We start from the raw sequence: 26,357 nt of genomic DNA, 5'->3' as shown, positions 1-26,357 counted from the left end.
TTGAGTCAATCCGACAAATACTGTCCTGAAGCTATAAATACTCACTAGCGCACCAAATGTGTATTATTCCGCCATTGAATATAGTCCCCAATAAACTTACATTTTACCCAGCAATATTTGCTAAAAACTACCGTACCCACCTGTTTATGGAAATTATTAGGCCTTTAAAAAAATAAAACCTACATTTTTGTAGCAGGTATTTAAAGAAGTATTCAGTGGGAACAAATGAGTTTGGGGCTGAGAGGCACATACAAAATAGATAGACTGTAAGAAAGGTATTTTCATGGGATTTGTGACAATAACAAAAATATAAATGGACACTAACCTTATCATTTAAAATGTATTTTAGCTAGTATTTCATACTGTATGAGTAATGTTGGTCAAACAGCATTGTTTTAATAGTACAATGCAGTCATTACAATGGGATACCTGTCAATCTTCATGTATATAATCAACAAAATGGTGTACAAGTGATTTATTTATGAAACAGAACAATCTTACACTAATGTTTGTAGAAAATGTATATCTAACAACATAAGTATACAAAAACATTTACATTTGTGCATTGCAAACTCTCAACAAAATGAACAAGATGGAAACCAAACATGGAAGAACACAAATGCTATACAAACTAGGGACAAGGTTGTACATTAACACGTCCTCGATCCACACTAGTCACACAGTCACACGTCATCTTTAGAGACCTTCATCTGGATTCCTTTTCAACCAACACTGTTAAGTTTCACAACATCCAAGAGTGATATTTGTTTTTTTATAAACATATGAATGAAAAAGTTATTTGTATAAAGTGTTTTCACTGCATTTGATCTTCACGACTCCATCACACATAATGACTGACTGTTGAACCTCTGTTGACTCTGGTACACAACATTAGATTTACAAGGAGTCTGGCCCCTAAACTGCAATTCTATTTATTTCACTACCTTTAAAACTGATGTTATTACCATATCCTTCTTTCTTTTTTGTAGACATGTTATAGATAAGGAGTGTTTCAATATAATGTAAAAAAAAAAAAAAAAAAAGGCAGTTTGCTACAGTTCAAGTAGGTCAATTTGCAGCCAATTTTTGTGATGGAGCATTTATAAGCTCCTATACGTGTAGAGTAGGAGCACTGAAAAATGTTCCACAATTGATATATCATTTTGAGGGCAACAAGGCCCTGTATGCACAGCTAAGAAAATAAACACAGTGGCTTTTTTAACATACACATACTACCAGAATTAACTTTCTTTGGCAGCTACTATCACATACATAAACACAGCATGTGTTTATGTATGTGATTACTTAAGAGCAGCTAATGCTTATCCCTTCCAAAGCTTTGCGCCACAGTTTATCAGATTTCAAAAACTAACAAGGAAAGGGAACTGCATGACAACACTAAAAAACTTGCAATACTATAATGAAATATCTTGACGTTTGTGATATTCAATTATGCGTTTTGTCAGTGTAAACAAATAAATAATTATTTACAAACTCTAGCAAAACATCTAAACAAACAAAACAAGCAGAGCATAAATAATTTACAAAAGGAATTATAATACAGACTTAGTATAAACATCTTTGGCACTTGCTAAAATGGCTTATTTAAATTGTTCACCCAAGTTCTCCATAAGAAAAAAAAACACTTTCAGGATGAAAAGAATGAGGAGAAATAGTAATGGACTGGAGACAACTTAATGATTATGCTTTGGTTACAGTTTATGTTTGTCAGACACTTTATGATCAGTTGTTTGGCAAAACAGAAGCCAAACAGACAGAAATGTATTAAAAATAGAGAACAACCGAGTCACTTACAAGTTGTAGAAAGTAAGAAACTGTAGGAAAGCACATACAGCATGTAAGTGGTTGTACTATGAATCCTTTAAAATGTAGACATAGATACATGAGTTATAATTAGATAATCTGCTGAGGCTTTTTTAAAACTTGTCCACTCTCATCAGTTTTTCTTTCCCAGCTTCAGGAAATGTATATAAGTCACAGAAAAACTGAAATCAGCCATGGTTTCCTCTCCAGTGGATGGATCCAGGCGAAACACGGAAAAGTATGGAAAGTCTCATTTAAGTTGAAATGGATTTAGTGAGGATGACGTGATGTTTACTTTGAGAGATTCTTGTCTTTTCGCCTTCTGATGTTTTTCTATCAGACTTGATTCAGTTATCTGTGGAAAGATTGAGAAAATAGCTTCTATTACCGCCACATTTATAATCAAGACTAGACTCAACGAGATTCACACAGTCAAAGTGCCAGAGTGCAGCAACAACATGTGGACTGGTGCGTCAAAAAGCGTGCCTTCAGTAATGTGGCTGTGATTGTGAAAAGGCTGCAGGCACATTTTCCACTGTTTAGCACTCAACAGAAGATCTGAAGTCCTTGGACCAATACACAAGGTCTTTCACAATGCATCTGCGGCATTGTACATGGGCAAGCTGACAAGCAGAAACATAGCGTGACTCTTTTTCTTGCTTCAGCCAACACACAACACATAACCGCATTTAGCATTACCTTGTGAACACTGTTGGCAACTCCGGCTTATCTGAGGTTTGAAAAAGATGTTGAAGGTTTTAAGATGTGACTCACATTATTCAAACATGGAGAAGGTTTTCTCCCCCACTTTCTGATCTTTGTACTGTGCAGGTATCATATATAAACTGGCTACTTTTTGTACAAATTATCCTGTAATGCACTAATTTTGGTGCATTAGGTTTAGCAGTCTTGGTTGTCGCATGTAGTGGTTTCCTAAGTTTCTGTTTTTTAAAATTTAATGTCTCACATATCCTACACACACATATTTACACACACATATTATTTCTATGACAAAAAAGAAACATGAATGGAAGTACTGAAAATGTTTGTACTAACCTCTACACTCATACTTGAGATCGGAGAAGAACACCAACTCTTGCGAGAAAACAAACAAGCCTAACCTTCCTCCGGCAAACGTCTTGTCATAAACTGGTCCTGAGTCAGCCATGATCTGTTTACCTTCATAGACCACAACCCTGCAAAATAAAAGGCAAACATTAGGACGCATAGAATACTTTATCACTACATTCGGTGATAAAAATGTAATAATGTAAGTGAATAACTAGAATCCCCATTATATTCAGTAAGTGTCACTGATTATACGTCACTGAACGAAACGTTGTGTCTATATTTAAAACAACATTTAACCTTTTTATACACTTGTTGTCACTGGTGACCCTTCTTTTGTTTTCTGTGGTGCACTAAAAGGCCATGTGGCATAAAAACTGCAGTGGAGTGACTCTTTGGAATCCTGTACTCAAAGTTGCCCATTATTGAAACAAAAAAACAATATGTTTTCCTGTTCTGGTCAACTTAATTTCTTACCTTATAAAACCAGTCTTCGGTCTGTGGATGAGATGCCACCTGTAAGCTGTGTAATCCTTCCAACCAATGTTTTTGGGGTCATGCCACAGAGTGCGCACCTATGTAAAATAGGTAACAACACTTAATTCTGCTACCGCCTTTAAAACACACTAGATAGCATTTAGACTGCAGCTCACCTGTCCAGGAGTGTTGCCCGTGTGCCACAAAGCATTTCTGAGGTTTTCTCCAGTTCCAGTGGTTGAGTTGACGACTTTGAGTGAAACACCAGAGATGCCAAAGGCCTTGGAGGGCTTGTCCTCCCAGTAAGTCTGTGTGATCTGTTTCCACATCACTACATAAAAGCGCCCACTGGACTGGTAGCCGAACACAAAGCCTGCATAGTCATCATCTCTGTCCGTGTTCACGTACATCGTTCCACTGAAGTCCACAGCATTGAACTCATCAAAACCTGTGATGGTGTGAGAGAAACACGAGAGAAACATGATGCTAAATCATAGGGCTGTGTGCAGTCAAATGGAGTTTGAGCAACAATTTAACATGACATGGTTGTTGGAGAGTTGTTGAAACATATGTGTGCCACTCACCTACTGCAATGCCTGGATCAGAGTTGGCAGTCTGAACCAGCTCTTTGCCCTGGTGTCTGACCACCCAGTTGGGATCGATTTGAGTGGTTCCCTTAGGATCCAAGTGGACCATCTGGAACTTCCTGAAGTCTGTGACACTGATGGCATTGTTTTCCGGACACACATCAAGAATATCTGGGATATTGTCATTGTCAAAGTCATCTTTGCAGGCATCCCCTCTTCCATCACCTTTAACAAAAGACATCAAATAAAAATGTTTGACCTAATTTAAATTAGATGTACATGATATAAACTATTTTTTCCCTTATTTACCGTAGGTTGGAAAATTCTCTATGGTAGCTAATGTAAATGTCATTATACTGCAGTCAGTGTTGAGGAGCTCCTCCAAGTTAATATTAAAAAATGGGGAAAATAAAAATTCCTCCCAGGAAACTGGCTTTAATACCTTTGCCAAGTCCACTAAGGAAAATCAGCCATCTTTTCATGCTGTGACAACTTCCACTGATACTTGTAACTATCTGCAGCCTGAAGTCTATTAGAGCCAGACTGCATGCCAGGAGCTCACAGTGGAAAGGACGCCAGTGGCTTATGAAGGCCACTGCGTGGAAGTAGCTAGCTGTTTTCTGTCAACAGCTTTGTTATTTCACGAGGGGCTAAAACGATTCTATCAAATAAACACTATCTGACGAGCTGTGAAGAAAGTGAAAACGTCAGTGTCTAAGGCCTTCATCCTTCATGGTCTGTTTCCAGTTACAGACAGCTGTACAAACTCCAGGTAACCCTGCTTATTGGGCACTGTGGATTAATCACGAGCAAAGCCTTAAGGAAATAAAAACTTCATAGCCTGGCGTGTACCCTTGCAGGTGGCTAACTGAAGTCATGCAGAATGACATCATGCCAACCTAGTCGTTGACTCTTTCCACAGCCACCATATTTCACACTTGCTGCAGTTAAGCAAATTGCTACTGTGAAATCTGGGAAAAGGCATACTGAAGCAAAATGTGAACACCACTGGGTAATGAGTACGAAATATGAGTGCATGGAGTCCATGGGAGAAAGCAAACACACAAACTGGGCCATTGTACAAGCTACAAATCTAGCTATAGATTATCAATTCCCAGACTGACAAGTACAGCTTGAGTATTAACAAGTCTACTTCATCAGGCCAAATTATATTCAATTTACTGTGTACTGGAATGTATCATAAACTGGCCATGTGAGATTAATGGGGGTAAATTACCTAATGTTTTTTTTAATTAAGTGTTAATTCATGAATTAATGGTGAGATTATTCTGTCAACTGCTGTTTTCAAGGTCAAAAATAAGAAGAATAAGAAGAACTCTCAATCTCGAATTTTAAGCCAACACTGACAAAAAGTCCTGTCAGTGCTCAGAGAAATGGGAAATCTCAGCAACTACAAACCCATGACAGCTAGGCAACTCAATCTGCTAAGGAATCTCATGATACAATAGAAAGCTCCAACAGCTACTGTGTGGACCCATGTACTATATAATATTTGCATGAAAGTTATTTTCTAGTTTTTGTATGTTTATATTTTGACTGGAAACCTCACTACAAATTACACCTTCATTTCAAAGTACAAAATCTGATGGTTTTCCATGCACATTGCATTATAAACACGCCAGTAAAAAAATTATAGCTGCATCAAAATTAGAATTCTACAGAATGACAACAAACTGTGTTATGAAATACTAAAATATCCCTAATCCTAGCTTATTCAACATAAACCAAAAAGCACCTAGCATCTAGTTAGGAATTTATAGTGTTAGTATTAGTTTTGTTGGCTGGCTAGTTTGCTAGTCTTACAATAGCATGCAGCAAAATGATGACAATTGATGACTACAATTTACTGACCTTAGTCTGAGAATTTTTTAAGTTAGCTTTCTTTGACTCAAGCAAATGTTAACAGTAGAAGTACAAGTAGAAAAATATCTGTACCCTTTGTACCAACATTTTTCCATTACTGCATCAAACAGTACATACACCACTGGCTGAAATGTGCAAATCATCAACAGCTGGATTTGCATGTCATTAAAAAGCACATGGCACGCACCCAACGCTGCAACCTTTAAACCCAGGGTACAAAACTAACTTATTTGTCCACCAGCCAATGGCTAGTGAATGCTCAAAATCTACCAGCCACTCAATAGATTACCATAGTTTTTTGGCTGGTGATGAAGTACTGTAAATCTACCAGCCATTTGCATTTTTTACTGGCATTTGGCTGATGCTAATTTTGGAGCCTGTTTAAACCGTTTGAATGTTACATCCTCACCATCAGAGTCCAGCTGGTCTGCGTTGGGTGTCAGTCTGCAGTTGTCCCTGTCATCAGGTATACCATCATCATCATCATCATAGTCACATGCATCTCCTTTGCCATCCTTGTCGTGGTCAGCTTGGTTGGCGTTGGCCACATAAGGACAGTTGTCCAGGTTGTTCTGATGGCCGTCTTCATCGATGTCCTGGTTATTATCACACTGATCTCCAACCAGGTCATTGTCTACGTCAGTCTGTAGGATAAATACAGAGGTTAACAGTGTTAACTAACTGTTGTAGTGGAATGTGTCATTATATGCAGAGGAGTTCAGTACCTGGTCAGGGTTGTGCAGCAATGGACAGTTGTCACACTGGTCACCAACTCCATCCATGTCAGTGTCCTTCTGTTCAGTGTTGTACACATATGGGCAGTTGTCATTCTCATTCAGAATTTCTGAGGAAAAGGGAAAGTTGATGACATTTTCTTGAGAATCTAAGGTACAAATATAATAAATTAGCTGCCCTCGATGGACTGATTAAAGTATTTTATCTTGGCTTAGGCTTGGCTATTTTACCATCTCCATCAATGTCCACTGCGCAGGCATCCCCTTCTCCATTGTGGTCAGTGTCTATTTGAGCAGGATTGTGTTCATAAGGACAGTTGTCGCAGCGGTCGCCAACTTCATCCTTGTCAAAGTCAAACTGGCGGGGATTGTAAAGGAGAGGGCAATTGTCCTGTGGCGAAAAAGTATATTGTTGTTAGGGAAGTCTGAGTATCATGAATCTAATCATAGAATAAAACGTGTCCATGTGTGAAAAACTCTTGTACCCTCTCATCTAGAATTCCATCGTTGTCGTCATCCTTGTCACAAGCATCTCCTTGACCGTCTTTGTCAAAGTCTTCTTGTCCAGAGTTGGGAAGGCTAGGGCAGTTATCCTGCAATAGTAGCGGGAAGTTCAGAAGTTTTACAGTTTAACAGTTTAGAATCACTGAAAAATAGGCTACAGTAAATAAGGTGACAAAAGTTTGATGAAATACCTTCTTGCAGTGATAAGTGGCATTGGCATCACACACAAGGTTCTGATTGGGCCAGCCATCCAAGTCTGAGTCTTCTCCACAAATGAAGCCATCTCCAGCATAACCGGTCCTACACTCACACTTGTACATAGGATCACTGAAGTGGCTGATGTAGATACATTCGGCATATTTGTGACAGTTGTGGGTCTTGTCCTTGCATGGGTTCTCTGGCTCACACACCTAAAGAAAAAACATAGCAGGTGGAACAGAATTATGAAATTTGTCACTGACCACATCTAACCACAAGTGCACTGGATGTGATCTGCTTGAAAAAGGAAAAAATGTACATGCCCCTGTCATCAGTCTTTTACGATTTCCATTTTGTTGTCAGCTTCTGATGACATGACCAGAGTACTTACTTCACCACCACTCTTTGTAGCTTTCTTTTTTAGAAGACCAATCAAAACTGAGGACTACTCCAGACCGAACTGAAGGGTCGAGGGAGGGATTTTCAACAAAGCCAAAGTGTGGGGCACTTCTGGGCACTGTTGATTTTATGAAATCCCACTTAATGCACCATACATCCCGCTATGACCCACTGCTGCCCCTTTATTGCAGCACAAGGTATTCACAGCTGCCACTCATTACCAGAGGATGAACATAACTCCAGTTTGGATGCCACTCCATGAGCTCATAGAGCAGAAAGTGACAGCAAGAACAGGCCTTTGATCAAAACTGTGAAATGGAGCCCCGTAATGCCAGTGATGAGACAATTCCCTTTCCCCCAAATCAATTAGTGAAATCAGGGCATCAAATCAAAGACAAGCAGCTGCAGAGGCCAAAGAGTGACAAAATGGTCCCCGAGGGATGTTATGCAAGTGCCTCTCAGAGCGTCACGGCAAAGTTTCTCTGTGAATTCAGTGATAACAGGGGAGCAGAAATAATACAAATACTGTATGTGACTGTAATGTTACCAGTGATAGAGCTGAAATGCAGCTGTCAAGACCGGAATAGAAAGTGGAAATGCTTGAATAAAAGCACTGACTATTTCAATCTGCCTCTCATCTTGCATTGAAAGTACAAGAGATGTGTAGCACAAGTTTGTTGTTAAGAGTTGCCCAACTCTCCTCCCTTTCCTTCTGCTTACTGATTCTGGGTCAAAGTGAGTACAATTCATATATGGTGGCCCAGGGCCTCATCTCCAACACTGTGTTCACTGCCACAGTGAAGCTTATATATCACCCGATATGCTGCTACCATTACTCATAAATTTGGATCTGGCATACAATCAGGATGGGTTAGTCTGTTATTGGTGCTGAATGAGAGTAACTTCAACTCACCTGTTTGTTCTTCTTGGCAGCCTCCACACCCATACCGAAAGGCTGGGTGCCCTTGTAGCGCTTCGGACAGGGCAGGCAGTGGAAACCTGGATCGGTGTTGACACAGCGCTGCGTTCCACTCACTTTGTAGCAAACGTCAGACACCATGTCACACTGGAGGAGGGAAAGAAAATCATCAGTAAAATGCAAACAAATAATTACTTGAATGAAGTCTGAAATACAAGTCTGGTTTATAACATAAGAAGCACATAAGAAAACCAAGGAACGTTTACCTCATTAATGTCTTCACAGTGTGTACCATTTCCACGGAAACCAGCAGGACATGGGCCACACTCCCAGGATCCATCTGGAGAGCTGTTGCAATCCACTCCCCCAAAGCAAGGGTTAGACAGACAGCCATCTGCAAGGGATTTAATTTATTTAAACATGGCTGGCCATATCTGTAGTGTGTGACCAAATGATTCAACTTTAATTTGTAATGGTTTTTATCTAAACTTGACGCTTCAAGATAAAGCTCCACCAGCTGGGACATACTCTCCATAAACATTCCAGACTTTAAAGGTTTGGTTCACCCAAATAACAAAAAACATATTTTCTCTAGCCGAATCAAGCTCTACCTAAAGTTTCATTTACCCAGATTTATGATTTTTGCCTCCACTCTGATATACAACAGAGGTAAATATAATAAATAAAAATACGTAATACTGTAATCTTAAAGGTACAGTCTTAAAGTAACAATAGTCTACAATAGCTATGCTTCTTGATACTGATGTTTAGCAGGCACAATGATTACCATGTTCAGCATCTTAGTTTAGTGTGTTAGCATGCTAACATTAGCTAATTAGTGCTAAATACAAAGAACAGCTGAAACTGATGGGAATGTCATTAGTTCTGTAGGTAATTGGTTAACAATTTTGACTACAAAACACAAATGTCAACCTCATGGTGGCACTAGAGGAAAAGGCATTAGATCACTAAAGTCAGTAGCATTACCCCTTCTAGGGATCATAAATGTCAGTAGCAATTTCATTGCAATCCATCCAGTAGCTGGTGAGATATTTCAGTCTGGACCAAAGTGGTGGGTCGACCGACCAGCATTGCCATCCCTATAGCCTGTCGCTTGCATGGCTAAAACATAATGGTGGTCATAATGGTGCTCACCAATAGGACAGTCCTTTTTGTTGCAGCTGTCACTGTCGTTGGCCTCTCCGATACATTTCTTGCCGCCATGCTGAGGTTGAGGGCTGTTACACTCACGCGCCCGACTTTTCACTCCCCCTCCACAGGTTGCTGAACAGGTTGCCCATGGAGACCAAGGACCCCAACCTCCATCAACTGAAAAAGTACAGAGATAGATTTTTTAGTAATTAGTCTTTGACAAGAAACACTTTATTAATTTAAATATTTCAACAAAACACGTCGACATTTAAAGTCTGAAATGTGAAATGTAGCCAGAGAGTCAGAAGCCTGAAACTTAATACTACAAGAAAAACCATACTGAGCTGATTTGAGTTTCCTGAAAGACAGAAAGGAGGTCAGTCCTAAACACATGAGGAATGTTGCCGCAGGGGAGCCATGAGGCACGAGGAAGTCTGTTTTTTCGACACGGACACTGCTGTAATGGAGATGCTGCTTTTGAGTGTTTCCCTGAAGAGCTGAAATACTCACTGGGACATGGCTTGGCAGTGCAGCGCTGAGTCTCTCTCCCACTTCCCTCACAGTCTTTGCCCCCCAGCTGTGGCACGGGTGCATTGCAGTGTCGTATCCTGGTGATCTGTCCTTCTCCACAGGTCACTGAACAGGACGACCACGGTGACCACAAACTCCACCCTCCGTCTTGTCGAACTGGGTAAACATCAAACGTATAAGGCAGAGACCACCAAAACACATGTCATGTATTATCCTCTAGATTTCCTCTCAGTCAAGTACTTACAAACATGTATAATTTGCAAAAGTAAAAAAAAAAAACAGACACCACATTTTCAACAAGTAAACATTATGTGATGCTAGGGACGATTGGCTCACAACAAAGATATTCAAAGATGCTTGTGCCAGTATTTATGTCATTGTGGGTAAACTATCCTCCAGTGGTTAGACTGATTCACTCACTCACATAGATGCAGTGTAATCTTAGCTAGAAAGCAATAACACACGCTAATCCTGCAATTTATCAAACACCCAATTCCAAACAAATCCAGCGAAATCTCCCAACCTCATATAGAACATCTAATGATCAAATGCATTAATATTTTATACTTTTGCATGACAGGCGGTGGTGAGTCATTGCACTATGGAACACCCTCTCTGCCAGTGATTTATATGGAATTAACTTAGACTGGGCACACCCTGCAACTCAACCATGCGATCCAGTTCTTCACTGGGATTCAGCCTCATTGAAATGGACCCATTTCCAACAGTTTTATGCAGGCGTGAACTCTGTCCTTTGCAATTGCAGGGTCTTATCTCATATTTAACACACTGCTTAGTTTCTCCATAGCTCCATTGTGTGCTCCCCCCCCCCCGTATATCCTACTGTTGTTTGTGGCAAAGGCAGACGCACACTTTGATCAAGGCACTAAGGCCAATACTACTGGATGCCATCTATTTCAATGAAAAGTGACAGGAGATAAAATATTTCAAAAATATCCGCACCACGGCTGTCGCATTTGCTCAGGCTGCACTTGCGGGTCTGGATAGAAGGTCCAGTGCAGGGGTTACTAGTTGCATCACATGACCGACCCCTCTGTTGAGTTCCTGTCCCACAGGTGACTGTGCATTCTGTCCACTCTGACCAGGGCGACCAGCCATCCTCACTGTCTTTATTTGGAAGAAGCAAAAGCACAAAGTCAACATTTTGTTTCCTTTTTTTTCCAAATCTACTAAGTGTTAACACATTACAGTAACACAGTACTGGCAAAAGATAATGACTGCACTGGTTTTCATTCTTTATGTCAGCCTGTTTATCACATGACCTCATCTAAAAAACCCACAGTAGTAGTAGTGTCTTATATTTTGAACAATAAATATGTGGTTCACTCACAAAGACAAACTGGCTGCAACAGTCCTTTGGTATTAACATTTTATATGTGTGGAATATTGCTTTTATGGCATATTGAACCATTCATTTAAAATGGCATGCATGCATAAAACCGTGCATGCCTATAATTGTTATATGCTGGAAGCATTCGCTAATAGGAGATTCCGACTACTTACGCATACACACGGGGCAGCACTCGCCGTCGACAAATGAGGGGCTGGCACAGGCCACTGCGGGGCATGTAATTTGGTGACACACGATCTTGGATTCCTAACATCAGTGAGTATTGGAGATATATCAAGGTCATTGACATTCACAACAAATCTGTACATATTTCCATATGACTTGGCACTACCTGGCAGGTACATTTGGTGCAGCTGTCTACAACCCAGTCTTCCTTATCGTCAAACAGGCGGCCATCCTGCCAGCACATGTTTTTCTCTTTAGTGTTCTTCATCCTCCCAAGGGCCTCCTTCATGACTGTGTTCTCCTCTGTCTGAACATACAGCAACACACAGATTCACAGTCAGAAATGACACACTCATGATGAAGGCACACTGCATTCCATTAAGCATATATAAGTATACACCTGCTGACAAGCTGATTCTTTTAAGAGAGCACATGTGAGGTTACTTTTCACCAGGTGGAAAGAGGAATAGTATATCCTGCTCTGATAGAAGTACTGCTACTCTCTTAAATATTTATATAGAAGTAAGAATACTTATGTTGAAAACAAGACAACCACCAGTGTGCATATTATAATAAATAAGGGCCAAATGTAGACTCCTGCCTTTCAATGAACCTATCCCACCAACATGTATCTCTCTCCAGTTTAGTAATGCTCTGAGGTGGACAATAAAGAAAAACTTGAACGGAATGACTGAATAAAGAATTTTTAAAGTAGCTCAAAACAGTTAACTTAACCAAAAAAGCTTGATTGTATTGATGAGAATATTTGTAAAATGTTAATTTCAATGTGCTTATCATGGTTGCAAATTGCAAACCCTACATTTCTTTATATCTCTAATGTTTCAAGGAAAATAGCCCACTGAGGAGTGTTGCTTAGTTATGCACTTAGTAACCTCCAACCCAATTGGAGACCAAGGGATCTCTGGCTGGACTCTTGATCACTTGGGAACCGTCAGTCGATAAACTACTGCCAAAGGTTTGTGTGTATGTGTGTGTCAGTGTCTGCATCCTCCCATTTGGAAAAGGGAGGCAGCAGTGTGCAGCACTAGAATCTAAGACACCACTCGATCTGGAAGAGCCTCAGGGACCCTTCTCATCCCAGCCGGTTTTTTTTCTTTTCCCAAGGTTCATGCCCAGACTCTCTTATTGCTGGGAGGCTCCCAGAGGAAACACATGGGCTGTTTAAACACAGCCAGACATTAGACTGGACCCTATTGCTGCCAGGGGAACACTTCCTATATCCACATGTAACATGTCATAAAATCTGTCTGACTCACGCTGCCACAGATAGCAGGAGTCAAATGGGTTCAGCCATCACAGGCAACTCTATAAACAGTGCAGCTACTTACTGTTTGCTTTCAAACCAATATAGGTTACCTAGTAACCTCATTCAAACCTCTTACTTCCTGGCTTTTACACAGTGGCTTGTATAATTTATTTTCCTAAAATGTCAATTTTCTCTAAAATGTTGGTATTCTTCCCTCACACAGACACAGATTCACAGCGATTTCACATTCATCACTGAAATGTGCCTGTAAAGTACAGAGCAGAAAAAGCAGTAGATAGCCTAAAACAAACACAAGTCAGGATTGTGTTGATTTACAATATGTCACTTCTACTACTTACCACTTTTTGCAAGCCATCAATGAGGTTACTGACGACAACACGTAGGCCTTTGAGCTCCTGGAACATGGTGCTAAGTTCTTCGCAGGAGCGTTCGCACATATCTGCGCCCTCGTCTGTCTTCTGACCTATAACGTTTGTAGTGATGGAGGGACTCACATCCACAATTTCTGTGCTCTCACTCACAATATTAGCATCATCTGGAGGGGCAAAAAAAACAGACATCAGGGTGATTGAGCAAGCAAGCAAATGAATGAGCAACACAGACTGACGATGGAAAACATATTTATCAGATACGATGATTGAAACACAAGGACTCTGATCAGGGAACGGAGCGATTTCCTGTTTTCCTGTAGGCGGCCAAAAGATCACAACAATGCGGTGATTACAGTGTTTATCGAGTTCCCAAAAACAGATGTTCAGTCGGGGGTGTTTGATTCGAAAAATGTATCTGTTTGAAATAGTGACGGTAATCTTTCCACCAGAGATGACAGCAGGGTTGGTTGTGGGAGGGCTGGCATTCACACCACTGTCATAAATCTCCACGACCTTTTACATAAGTGGACACTTCCAATATGAACTTTGCGGAGTGGAGTGACCACACAGATAGATTTACATGGATCTTGTGAAGCTTGTGGTCTTGTCCTTACTGCTGGTCAGTAGCACAGAGGCTAGCTATAGTGTGTGAAAATCCCTTGAGTGGCAGCATTGGTCATTCATTGCTCACACTGAGGGTTTAACGCTAGGAACTCTTCTCCTTAAGTGCATAATGCGAAAGGGAATGCAATCTTACAAACTACAACGTTGTTTGAATGGTATACTGAGGCTAAATGTTGCGTCTTTTTTGCACAATCTGGAAATCTGGAGCAGGAAAAGGCATTTTTGTGGGGTGGAGTTTGTATTAAACCATAAGAAATTATGAGTATCTAACATTTACATTGCCTCAATTTGTTTCCCCAGTTTGTGTCTCAAACCACTTAACTTCAGTTACATCATAAAGAACTTGAATGTGTGATGCCGAAAACAAACAAACAAGACCCATATCAAAGCTCCATGGAATGCCTGTCATTCAGCCAAAGCACACCACATATCTGCAACTGGTTTGGATCTTGCTGTATAAATTGGTGAAGATTAATGGAAGGCTGGGGACTCTAAATCAAGAAGCTGTCCAAATTGCCCAATGATGTCCCACTATAGCCAGTGCTATGTTTTCTTTCCTTTTCAGTCTGCTGGATCCATTCAAAGCTCGGAAGGGGCTTCCCGCTGTGTGTACATGTGAACGCGTGCTAGCTCGTCTGTGAAAGCATTTGCACATTCTTCTCCCTCTGATGGACAGTCTATATTTTCTCCAAGCAGATAGAGGAAAGAATTAAAAAAGAGCACAAGGGTTGGGTAGTTTTAATACTGCTCATTAATGTCCAAAATGAAAGATTTTATGAGTGTGGGTTGTGTGGGTTTATGAGTGACTTTTGGCTTTACGTGCAGAACCTTGACTGGTACCAGCCAGCATGTAGAAAACTTCCAGGCCTTGGTGACATTAGTTAAAAAAATAAACTCATTCAGCTGGAATTCAACACTGCTGGTGGCAGTGGAAACCAGCAACCTCTCTATCACGCACAAACATGCACACCGCATATGGATTTGCTTTGTCACAGTGAACCAAAGACACTGTTTCGAGATCTGGTGACCCTTTAGCTTTTTAGTTGCAGCCGCTGTTCGTGTGAACCCCCACTGAGGATCATGAGATACTATCCTTATGCAAGCAAAGCTTCAGCTGAGAAAAGCAACCCAATCAGCCAATTCATGACTTCATTGTGTCTATGTGTGTGTTTGTGCTTGTGTGTGCAGCTGGAAGTGGAAGCTCCCCACTCTGCAGTTTAGCATTTACTTTCTCTTTTCTCTTTTCTTTCCCAGGGCATTATCCCGAGTCCCCTGCCAATGGAAATAAATGTAAGCATCTGTATCTCCTTTTGCTCACCAGGCACACTACTCGACCTCAAGCCACTGCATCGACACTGCTGTTTCCGTACACATGAAGTAATCGTGGGAGATCTTGCCATATATCAAATCTGCAAGCTTTTTGACCCACTTCATACAAAGGAAGTCAACTGAGAATGCTAAAACGTTTAGTCTGGAAAGTTGCTGTGGTTGATACTTAACAAAACACAGATACCATGCATGGGAGGATTGCATGTGAAAGAGTTTCCCAATCACATCTGTAAGGTATAAGGCTTGAAACAGTTTGCAAATGTAATTATTCTGACTCATCATTTGGCTTATGAAAATGACACTGACAGAGTATGGCAGAAACTTTAGGGCGAATGATGATTTAAACACCTTAAAGATAACCACAGAAAAAGATTCCACTCTTACCTTGTTTAGTGACCTCACAGTCTCTGCTCAGCAGGACGTCGTCCACTGTGGTGTCAAAGATGAAACGCACGTTCTGCAGAAGGCCCTGTTTGGTAAGAAAAAATGTGTGACTACTGCGGTTACAGTCTCTGTTACATATTTTGGCTACTTTGGCATATTATAGAAGTGACATACATCTATTTTCTATACCCACTTACTCCTATTCAAGCATGCATTGGGAAACAGTCTAATAGACAAACACATTCCCACACATGAAGTTCACTCTTGACCTTGTCATACACATTCACACTGATTTTTACTCACAAGGGGCAATTTAGAGTCTAAATTTAGAGTCCTTTCCACACAGAAAGACTGGGCAACACTGAGCCACTCTGCCACACTTTGAAGAGGGAGTACGTCAGTCTCTACTTCTGGAAACTGTTGCTTTAAATGAGCTTTTATTATACTGTATGCATAATTAAGACACAAATTTAGCTTCTTGTAACTTATAAGAGGTGACAAAGTATTGTAAATTTCCCAGCATAGTGAGATGAGTCCCAAAGGGACACAAGTAGAAAGGCAACTAAAGATCCTTGGAAATCCTTGTCTAGCTACCAAAACGCCATAGTCTCTGTCTTACCCTGAAGTGGTTCTCCCGGATGGATCCCTTCGCAACATACATGCGGCTGCCCTCAGTCTGCAGGTGCTCATAGAAAGGCTCATCTAGGATGAAGCTGTCTATCAGGCTGCAGCCCACAAACAGGTTTGCATTTTCCCCATGTACATGAAGTGTGATGTTCTTCCACTGTGAGTCAGACAGGTCCACATCCTCGAATGAAACCACATTCTGCGAGCCGTCCACCCAGTATACTAGGTCCAGAGTGTTGGCCCGTCCGTTGGACACAATCTCAAACTGCCGCCGGCCATCAGGGCCCTCCAAACCAATCAGGGTGCCCCGTGAGGCGCGGTCCTGGCGTATGCTGGCACTGAACACAAAGCCCTCATTGTTTTGGATCTGTCGTAGTATTTGTTTTAGTATAGGGGGGCTCACTGGGGGCAGGTGGTCGAAGCGGATGAAGCGGTAAGCGGGGGCATCCGAGTCTTGGCCCCGGAACTGTTTGGCCCCCAGAGTCCTGCGTGTGATGTGGCTGATTTCAAATAAGTCAAATGATGTCTCGTCCTCCTGCTCGCCATCTACAAATAAGACAAGAAGAAATGCAAGTCACCAGTTATTTTAGGGAAAAAGAAGAGTTCACAAGCCCCCCCCTTTTTTTAAAAAAGAGGGCAAAATGTTTAGTCCTCAGTTTCATCTTTTCACTTTAAAAACACTTGATTGGGGGGGGGGTTACTAAATCATGAATAACTATCAATATTATTATTAGTCAGCATAGCAGTAATTTACAAGTTTTCCACTTACCTTGAGTTAATGCCTGGAGGAAATTAAATGATAAGAGCAGCAAGAACAGACTTCTCCTGAGTATCATATCTCCTTCAAAAAACAACAGAAATGCTTCTGATTAGTTTTTATGTCCCTCTTGTCTTTTTGCGACATACTTAGGCCACACAAATATTTGAAAAAAATCTGCATAAAGCTAAATACTAATGTTTCAAATTAAGATAAAAGAATTCCGGCATCATATCTGACTGTTCAGGAATAAAATCGCCATCAGCTTTTCAGTTTTATCTTTTAGTGATACCAGTCAACAAGTAATGAATTACTTGAATTCACGTGTCTCCTACGTTATGTCTCCATACAAGTTCAACAATAAACCGGCTGTTGTGCGGTCCATGTAACTTACCTGACGAATGGAGTTTTTATTTATTTTTTAATTCAGACAGATATCCCGACAACAAGAAAATAAAAAAGTTGAACTCGGTAGAAAAAAAGATACAGACGATTTGAGCCGATGATGAAATGAATGAGAAGTGGTATCTCCAGTTAACGTCGTGCGTAAAACCCGTAAAGTCCACTTTGGTTCACAACATCCACAGTCTGGAGGACTTCAGGCACAACAGTGACTGCAGCACACAACGCCCTCCCTCCTTATATAGAGGCTCGCAGACAGCCTGTCAGTCAAACTCTTGGGTATGAACAGTTTGAGGTCGGTTGTTAAGAGACAGAGTTACATAATTATCTTCCGATGGCGTCATTTTCTTATCCGTGCTCTCACATACACTGAGGCTGGATGATTTGTGAGCCCTCCCCTCCTCTCCCTCACCGTGATGCCCACCATCCCCTAACTATCAAACCCACCTTCCCTCTGTGTCTGGAGCTAATTCACATTCACTGGGTTAGAGAGGTGGAAGGATGTGGGCTGTTTTACTCTGTGGGGGAAATGTTATGGTGACAAAGAAATCAAAACCATATTTAATAGCGCTGTAGGTACACTTCATAAAGGTGGTGCTGTACCAGTAATAACAGCATATTTATAATAAGATTTTTAAATATGATTTGTAGGGTACCTATAAAACAGAGCTCTGATGGCCACTTTCCTGAATATTATATGCTAAAAACTCTACAAGAGCATAAAGTAAAGATTTTGAATAATATAGGTAACTGTATTTAGACTAAAATAGTGTTATAATTCAAAACTTATAAAATATTAATAACTCAAAGTGAGAATCCCAACTATGTCTGCAATGTGAGACTAAAAAAGAACATGAAAATGACCTCCAATACAATTGATACTTTGGATGCTTCCACTTTGTTGGCAAGCAGAGTCTTGCGTCTGGAGATCATCCGTTTTTTGCCAAGGCTTCCCTCTGCGGTGTCAGGGAAAGACAAGCTGATACAACGTCTCTTTCTTGGAGCCCCGTTAGAGGGTTCATAGGGCTGGATGTGGGTAGGCCTTTGTGTACCAATAGGATACGTCTCAGGGGTGGTTTTCAATAATTGGAAATGTGCATTACATTCAGAAGGAAAGGGGGGGCATTTTCTTACCAAATGGGGCAATTGCCTTTCAACAACATGGATTCACTAACCTGACAGAAATTAGTAGTGAACGGTTAGTCAGACATACAAGAGTATGATGATGTGCTTGCTGATTATAAAAGCATTCTGCAGTGACCAGAGAACATCAGATTAAAATTATCCGAGGTGGAAAAAGTTGAAATACTCCACAGACTTGGTATCGGTAGTGCAACTGTTGAAAGGTGCTATACAACTGTCAGTTTTAGTGTCAAAATTTGCACAGTTTCACTTTTTTGTTTTTTTTTTTTACAATTTTTCTGGGTCATCTGGATCACACCACAATCCACTGCTTATGTAGTACGCAGCAGAGATCCACACACAAACGTGGACTATTAATGCTACAAACACCAGAGATCGGGAGGAGTCATGAAATGAAGGTGATGGATGTCAGTTGATAAACAACTATAGTTTCCAGTTCTTTTCTCCAAGCTGTGACTTCACCACAGAGGTTTATGTGTTTTTAACAAAAAATCAGTTCAGTGTGACTCAGGAGCACACTCCAAAAAGGAAATCTGGCACCTGAAATGTTTAAAGTACTGAGAACTGGAGAGAGTGACACATGTAACATGCAAATGTCAGATCCTTTGAAAAATACAATAGTTTTGGGAATGATGAAAATAAAGAAGTTGGGCAGAAATGGTCAGTTTAGTGAATATTTACTTCAAATAGCCCCTTTAAATTGATCATGCCAAACACTGAGTAATGCCAATGAAAGAAATTTGGCCACAATGGCTGGCATTGTAAAATATCCTTGCATAATCTCCCAAATGGAATGACAGTTCCGTTTGCATGACAATTGCACTATAATGTACAATATATATTTCTATATATCTGCTAAATATCTGGAGAGAAGCAGCCTTTTCTTTGGATGTTGGTCTCCTCACTTACTAAATTATGGCAATTGCTATAGCCTCCAGTTTGTTACTGTTTCTTTCAGAATATTTCAGTCTTGGCAAATCAAATCAAAACTTAATATATAAACTAAAATTTCTAAAATGAAGCATAGCATTAGTTCAGGCAGAGCCCTAAAGTCACGCTTGCATAATGTGATTGGCATCATTTGTTAGCAATATGCTTCACTATATTTGGCTCATTCCCAGCTGTGTGTCAAGTAATGTCCAGTCATACTCATGAAGGTGTACAGACATTATAACCTCAAACTATACAGCTGAATACGCTCATGCCACCACCATTTGCTGCTGCAGCTGCCTCCACCACCCCGACCTCCTCCTTATGTGGTATTTTGTGTTGTGGGGATGGAAGAGTTTGCCGGTTGATTGGTCCCTAACCCTAACCCAGACTGAAATATCTGACGATGAGGTTGACAAATGTGCTTTTAAATGAAATGCCAACAACACTTTAATGGATTGCCATGAAATTTGGCTTACACTCAGGAGGAACTGTAATGACTTAATCTAGCGCCATCATCAGGTCACAGTGTCCCAATACTTTGTTTCATGACTATATACCTGCAAAACTAATGATATTCCTATCAGCCTCATCTGTACTTTGAGTTTAGTGCAAACATTAGCATGCTTATATGCTCATACTAAGAAGGGAAAGGTGGTATTATACCTGCAAAACATCAGCATGTTAACATTGTCATTGTGAGCATGTTAGCGTGCTGACATTAGTAGGCCTGTTTCGCTAGAAGCACCCCTGTGCTATAAATACAGCCACACAAAGCTGCTATGACTGCAGACAATTGTTAAGTGATGCTGCCTAAAAAAGAAAGATTGGAGTTTCAGGCGTTTTCTTCAAGAGTTCTCACAATAGTAATTTTCACTGTCAAAATATTATAGTGCTTCCTTTGCCAAACACAGGTCAGTTAAATTCTGCCGTCTCTGACTTCATTTGTTTTTGTCTCTTCTCTCAATTTAAACACTTGTCTGCTCTAGCTTATTCTCTTTCTGCAAACTTTAGGCAAAATTATTCTTCCTACTATGCACGTTCATTTGACCTGATGAAATGTTTATTGTTTGTATGGAGCCGCATCAAAGCAACCACCAGTCAAAGCCTCTGCAATGCAGAAAGATATGGAAAACTGAGATAGTTCTAGAAAAGACATATATATCCACTAGCACAATAACGTAATAAACAATGTCAGTTACAAATTTCATGACAACCCCTCCGCACGGGTGCATCTACTGGCTCATGCGATGCCATTTTGGAACACTTCAGTGTCTTTTCTGAAATATCACTGGAATGTCCTGCCTGCTAATCCTGTCTAAAAGTTCTGACCTCATTTCAAATACAGGTCATACTGAGCATTTCCTTTCATACTGAGATTGTTACAAGTAGAAATTTACGACAGCATTTGAATCAGATCTCTTTTCACAGAACGCAGCTTCATGAATTGCTCTCATAGGTTTTGTGAGGCAATTGAGAAGTCAACAGGGGAGCATGAAAACTGCTGAAAACATTCCAGCTGATCTGTACACCATCATACTTTCTGTCTTTGAAGGATATTCTAACTGTGTATTGACACACGAATGCTGTTCACAAGTCATCCTACACAAACTGGGACTTGCATGACAATAAGGTATTACTAGATAATATATATTGTCTAAACAGTCATGTATGTAACAACCAAAAAGAAGAACCTGCAAAAACTAGTACTTGTTTCCTGGATACCACATGTTTGCTTTCAAACTAATTCCAATTTTCATATAAAATGGCTCACATATCTTGGCTTAGACCAGGCATTACATCAGATAGCCAATGTTTGATTAGTACTCCTCTCAGAGGTTTATGTGACCTATGTGGGTGGGATTTGTTGATACATGATTTGTGAACATAACACAACTGAATATTTCCTGGGTGATATTATGGTTGGGATCATAACAGCATTAGGAGAACACCTCAATATTATTATCACAAAGAGAACAAAATCGGATGATGATGCTCAAAATGTAGATTTGCCAAACCTTTGTTTGTGTGCTTAGCCAATATCCTAAGCGGAAGGATGAACAGAGGGAATCTTGTTTACGTCCTTTGTTGCCTGCAGAACTGTTGGAGGATGGCAGGCTGTGAGAACCACATTAATTGCCTGCTGGTTGCTCATGTTCAGCCAGGGTAAAACACTGCCAGCCTTATGCAATGTTGCTTGTCATAGTGATGTAATGAGGCCTCAGTCAATCCAGTGGGCTAAGACTAATTCCCAGATGTGTATTTCAACTGCTGGAACACAAGCAAATGTCCCCCAAATTGCAGGTCTGTAATACAAGGTTGAGTTTTGAAGTTTAAATAAATGTGAGATACGGCATAAAACGTAGTGTTTCTCTAAATATACTTTGACTCATTTAGGTTAATGGGTGGGGGATTACATTAGGACAATCACCATTTCGCTTCCACCCTCTTCTCACAATTGTATTTTCATTTCGGAGATACAATCGTTTGATAATAACTTCCAGATTCCCATTTTCCTCCTTGGGCTGATGGGACGTGTAGAGTTATGGCAGAGAAGTAAGATATATTGAGCAAATGTATAAGAGCTTAAGAACTGAGAGGGCTCATTTTACAGCAAACGTGTGCAAGTATTACTGAGAAATCTAGAGGGAACAACAAGGGGGAACCTGGAAAAAGATTAATGCGTATGGACAGTGAAAGCAAGCACCATGAACAGTGTTGTGTGTGTGAGAGAGAGAGAACAAAGTGAGAGTGAGATCTTTTCAGTGTAGCGGAGAGGAGGAGGAGGAGCTCTGGCCTTGGGTCCCTGGGCACAGAAGGTGCTGCAGCATAACTGAAGTTTCACTGCCTATACAAACTCATCATGCATTGTTGTGACTCAAGGAGGTGAACTAAACAAATGTATGTTCAAGTTAATGATTACGTTAAAGTACCTTATCTATTTCACACTAAACTTTCCATTTTTTGCTACTTTATACTTGTACTCCCTACATTTAGGTACATATTATACTCTTTTAGTTTATTAGGTAATTGTAGTTTCAAGTTACTTTGCAAATTAAGATTTTAAACACAATGCTTAGAGTAAATTGTTTCCAAGTCCATAAGACAATTAAAACTGCTATTAAAATAAACTTCACCTGGACCAGCTAAATTAAAATAAATGCTTACACATGAATTCATCAATAACAATAATCCAATACTGTAATAAAGTACATAATAATATAATACTGACAAGGGTCACTCAGCCTGTATAATGAGTACTTGCATTTTAGATACTTTAAGCTGCAAATACTTCACTAGTTTAACTTAAATCTGCAGTAATCAATATTTAACAACTGATCAAATAACTTTGTGTAATGTAAAAGGGGTCCCTAGTAATGACAAAAACACAGAGAATGATTATACGCTGCAGGTCCTATCAGAGCCACACAACATTATAGCATCTTTCAGCTCATTGTTTCAGTTTTTACTGCTCACAACTTTACTGGTCAGTTTTACTCACAGATCTTAACAACTGTATTTCCAGCCACAGCAGGCATCTGTTTTTAGAAGCACTAAAAAAACTCTAATAAACCCACTATAATAGCCCAACACCAAAAGGCAGAAAGACAAAGTTAGTGACTAGCTGGTGAACAAAGTGGGGTATTTGGCAACTAAAGAGCCAGATATTTTCTCAGGAGTTGGTGGAGACCAAAACAGAGCTAAAAGGAGAGTGAATTGTAGACATAAATTTATCACATGGACAGAAATACCACTCCAAGTGACTCATGCTAATGTTTCTCTGTGTCTGCTAGCTATGTAAATAAGCAAATGTTTGCTGATGAGTTTTCCATATCAACTTTATAAGGTGTGAATGTTGTGTTTACAGCTTGCTGCACTGCTACCAAGTAGACAAATATCAATTAATGAGGTGAGCTGTTGTGGGAAATGGTGGTGGAAACATATGTTGCAACCACTGCTGCCAGTTCGCAGCTGCCAGTTAAAGCTAAAAATTTATGTATGGTGTCATTTCGACACCAAAATATGGGAGAATAGGGCCCAATTTTAAAAATACACAAATTATCCTTTAAGAATATATCAGGAATTAGAGGATTCATGTCTCAGCAAGATTTAGAAAAACGTGTCCATGCACTTATCTTCAGTAGGCTAGACTACTGTAACGCTAGTTATTCATATCTTGCACTGCACATGTCATTTTTATTCTTCTGGATAGGTTATTTTTATCTTCTATTTAATTTTACTATTTTAAATGTCTTTTTATGTTTCCTTGATTTTTTTCTTAATGCCTTTTATTTCATCTGTAAAGCACTTGGAATTGCCTTGTTGTTAAAAGGTGCTATACAAATAAACTTGCCTTGGCTTATACTGTGTTCCTGGTTCTCTCCAGTCAGCCATTGAGAAATTGCAGCTCTCCTTTAATGCAAGATTCCTGTATAAATCTCAAATTAGGCCTCAATGAAAATAAAACACAAGTTCATGCTGTTTTCAAATCCAGAGATATGGATTATAATCATTTCCATATCTCCAAGCTTACTGGTTTATATATTGAGATCACAGATTACAGAAACTTTGGCACCTGTCTCGATGGGAAACTCACATTAAATATCACGTAGGAATGCTTGTTAGTAGTTTATGACAAAAGCTTGGCTTTTTGTCCAGAAATGAACCCAGAATTACCCTGCGGTGTAAAAAGAGGATTGTTGAAGCAGTTCTCCTCTCGGCTGTAAAATATGGGGATGTCATATATCAACATGCTGCGGCCATCCTACTATTTTGCCAACAGGTTTTTCACTGGATGACCACTGCATTCTATCCGATAAAGTTGGCTGGCCTTCCCTGCCCGAGAGACGTAATAACTATTGGCATTATTTATCTGCAAATCCCTTATTGGAAACTTGCCATTGTATATTTCACCTTTCGCTCCTCTAGCACTATGACCCAGATTAGTAAAAAAACTTCCCTTGCTCCCAGTGCAACAATCTCATGGAACAGCCTGCAGTGTCAAAATTAAAACACTCACACTTCTCTACAACTTCAAGAACACTCTCATTAACTGTTCTCTACCTGCTTTTGACTGCTTTTCGCCTACACATTAGATTATGATTTCTGTCTTAAATATTTGTCTGTCCACTTTGGATTTTCATGGGATTTGTTGACAATAAGAAAAATACAGAATATCACAAGACTCACCCTTGTCCATCACCCTTTTTATCCTTTTTCCCCTCCCAAAATGGGATAATCATCTGCTGCTGGCACAGTAATAAAAATGAAGCACTTTTTTTTTACATATTGTCAAGTTGAGAAAAGAATGTACTTTTTTGGATTTTGACACACGAGCAAGCTCATTGAAAACAAACTGAGGATAGGTGCAGTTAGAAGGAATGATGTGCTGAAGAATACCAAATGTTCCAGAGGAGTATTTCCTGCTCATTATTGACTCCAGGTTTTGTAGCTGGCACCCTGCTTCTATCTGTACACTGAATGTTTTAGCAGTCAGGGTGAGTGTGATGCAGCCATGGTGAAGAAATAACATTTGTCTACATCCCTGGAATAGAACTGGTGTTCATTCGAAGGTATGAAAACCTGGCACAATATGACATGGAGTAAGATCACAACCTGAAGTTATTCCTCAAATTTTAAGTTAGTCAGGCATGTGATAGCCATGGTTAGTTGGCAACCACACAACCTGAAAACCAAGGTCAAGTAAAGAATGATAGATGACATATTTGAGCTTTTATATTGCTCGCTTTGATGTGTTTTTAAACACTGCTGGCACGCTAAACCTTAGCAGTGAGTCTGATCACATCATTCTCTTCAGAGCTTTTTTTGTTGTTTGTTCATTTAATGGCAAAAGTAAAAGATCAAGAATCAAAGCTAAGTTTTACGTAACAACAGTGATATCACAAATTGATAGCAGAAAGATTACCAAGCTACATGCAGAACCGAATCCATGCACGAAAGTGAGTTTCAACCCCATGTGCTGTTTATTCTCCAGCTTGGTTAAACACGATTAGACAGGAAAACATAAAATTGCCTCTTGGTGGAAATAAATTCAGTCATAAAAACAAAGGAATTTGCTAATGGTAGAGGTTGATGTTGAAATGCTATCTTTGAGTCAGTGAAAGGTTGGAGTTTAGGTTGATGGAGTGAGTTAATGAACTTGAGAAATGTGCAGAGACATGATGGTTTATACTCAGATGCCAAACTATCATCTCATCTCACTCTTGCACCTTGGCTTAATAGAGCTGGCGAAATATCTTAACGACACGAAGACCTTGAAGAAAGACTGCACTTATCAAACTGGTCCTTCAACTCAAATGAAAACTTGGAACGACCTTTTCTGCAGCACAGACCTCATCATGCAGCATTTGTTTGGACTCAAATGTAGCTTCGATGGGTCTTTGCTGAAGAGGACTAGAGGATGAATTAAAGAAGGACACTGCTCATTTTATTTTTATTTAAAGATCAAGATTGTTATTCAAAGAGTTTCTATTTTAAGGGATTTCAAAAGCTCGACGGGGTTCCTAAGTGGTCCCAGTCTCGTTCAGTTATCTGGCACCTTGTGTTACGTGCTTCTGTTTTCCCCATTTTTCCCGCTCACTCCATGAGGGTCTTGTGTTGATTTATCTGAGTGTTAAGCACTCAAATGTTTATGTCTTGTACCCTGGAAGACACCATCTGCTACTAA

The 26,357-nt window shown here is 40.0% G+C and overlaps 1 protein-coding gene across 3 annotated transcripts; it reads right to left on the bottom strand.

The window, feature by feature from the left end:
* Positions 1-460: 460 nt before the first annotated feature.
* thbs2a (thrombospondin 2a) lies at positions 461-21,704 on the bottom strand. 3 transcript variants are annotated; one of them, XM_046071108.1, is made up of 23 exons: positions 21,688-21,704; positions 17,207-17,278; positions 16,430-16,983; positions 15,811-15,895; positions 13,441-13,637; positions 11,981-12,121; positions 11,802-11,895; positions 11,241-11,405; positions 10,257-10,433; positions 9,750-9,923; positions 8,861-8,988; positions 8,589-8,741; positions 7,270-7,488; positions 7,060-7,167; positions 6,806-6,965; positions 6,566-6,684; positions 6,250-6,484; positions 3,954-4,181; positions 3,546-3,817; positions 3,370-3,467; positions 2,881-3,020; positions 2,524-2,554; positions 461-2,179 (listed from the first exon to the last, which is right to left on the bottom strand). In XM_046071108.1, exons 2-23 carry the CDS (start codon positions 17,271-17,273, stop codon positions 2,176-2,178), a joined length of 3,549 nt encoding a protein of 1,182 aa, XP_045927064.1. In that variant the 5' UTR covers positions 17,274-17,278; positions 21,688-21,704; the 3' UTR covers positions 461-2,175. The 3 variants fall into 3 exon arrangements, with proteins under 3 accessions (XP_045927064.1, XP_045927063.1, XP_045927065.1); XM_046071107.1 differs by lacking the exon at positions 21,688-21,704 and adding an exon at positions 17,589-17,854; XM_046071109.1 differs by lacking the exons at positions 2,524-2,554; positions 21,688-21,704 and adding an exon at positions 17,589-17,856.
* Between the last annotated feature and the right edge of the window lie 4,653 nt (positions 21,705-26,357).

This window comes from Micropterus dolomieu, linkage group LG15 (assembly GCF_021292245.1).
Source record: "Micropterus dolomieu isolate WLL.071019.BEF.003 ecotype Adirondacks linkage group LG15, ASM2129224v1, whole genome shotgun sequence".
Classification (NCBI taxonomy): Eukaryota; Metazoa; Chordata; class Actinopteri; order Centrarchiformes; family Centrarchidae; genus Micropterus; species Micropterus dolomieu.
The sequence above is the reverse complement of the archived record's forward strand: the minus strand, read 5'-3'. Positions and strand labels throughout refer to the sequence as shown.

Coding starts and splice junctions, on each gene's coding strand:
- thbs2a (XM_046071108.1), bottom strand. CDS start 17,273: ATGATACTCAGGAGAAGTCTGTTCTTGCTGCTCTTATCATTTAATTTC. Junction 13,638..15,810: donor CTGTGAGGTCACTAAACAAG/GTAAGAGTGGAA, acceptor TTGCCCCTCCAG/ATGATGCTAATATTGTGAGT. Junction 6,966..7,059: donor ATGGAATTCTAGATGAGAGG/GTACAAGAGTTT, acceptor TTTTCGCCACAG/GACAATTGCCCTCTCCTTTA.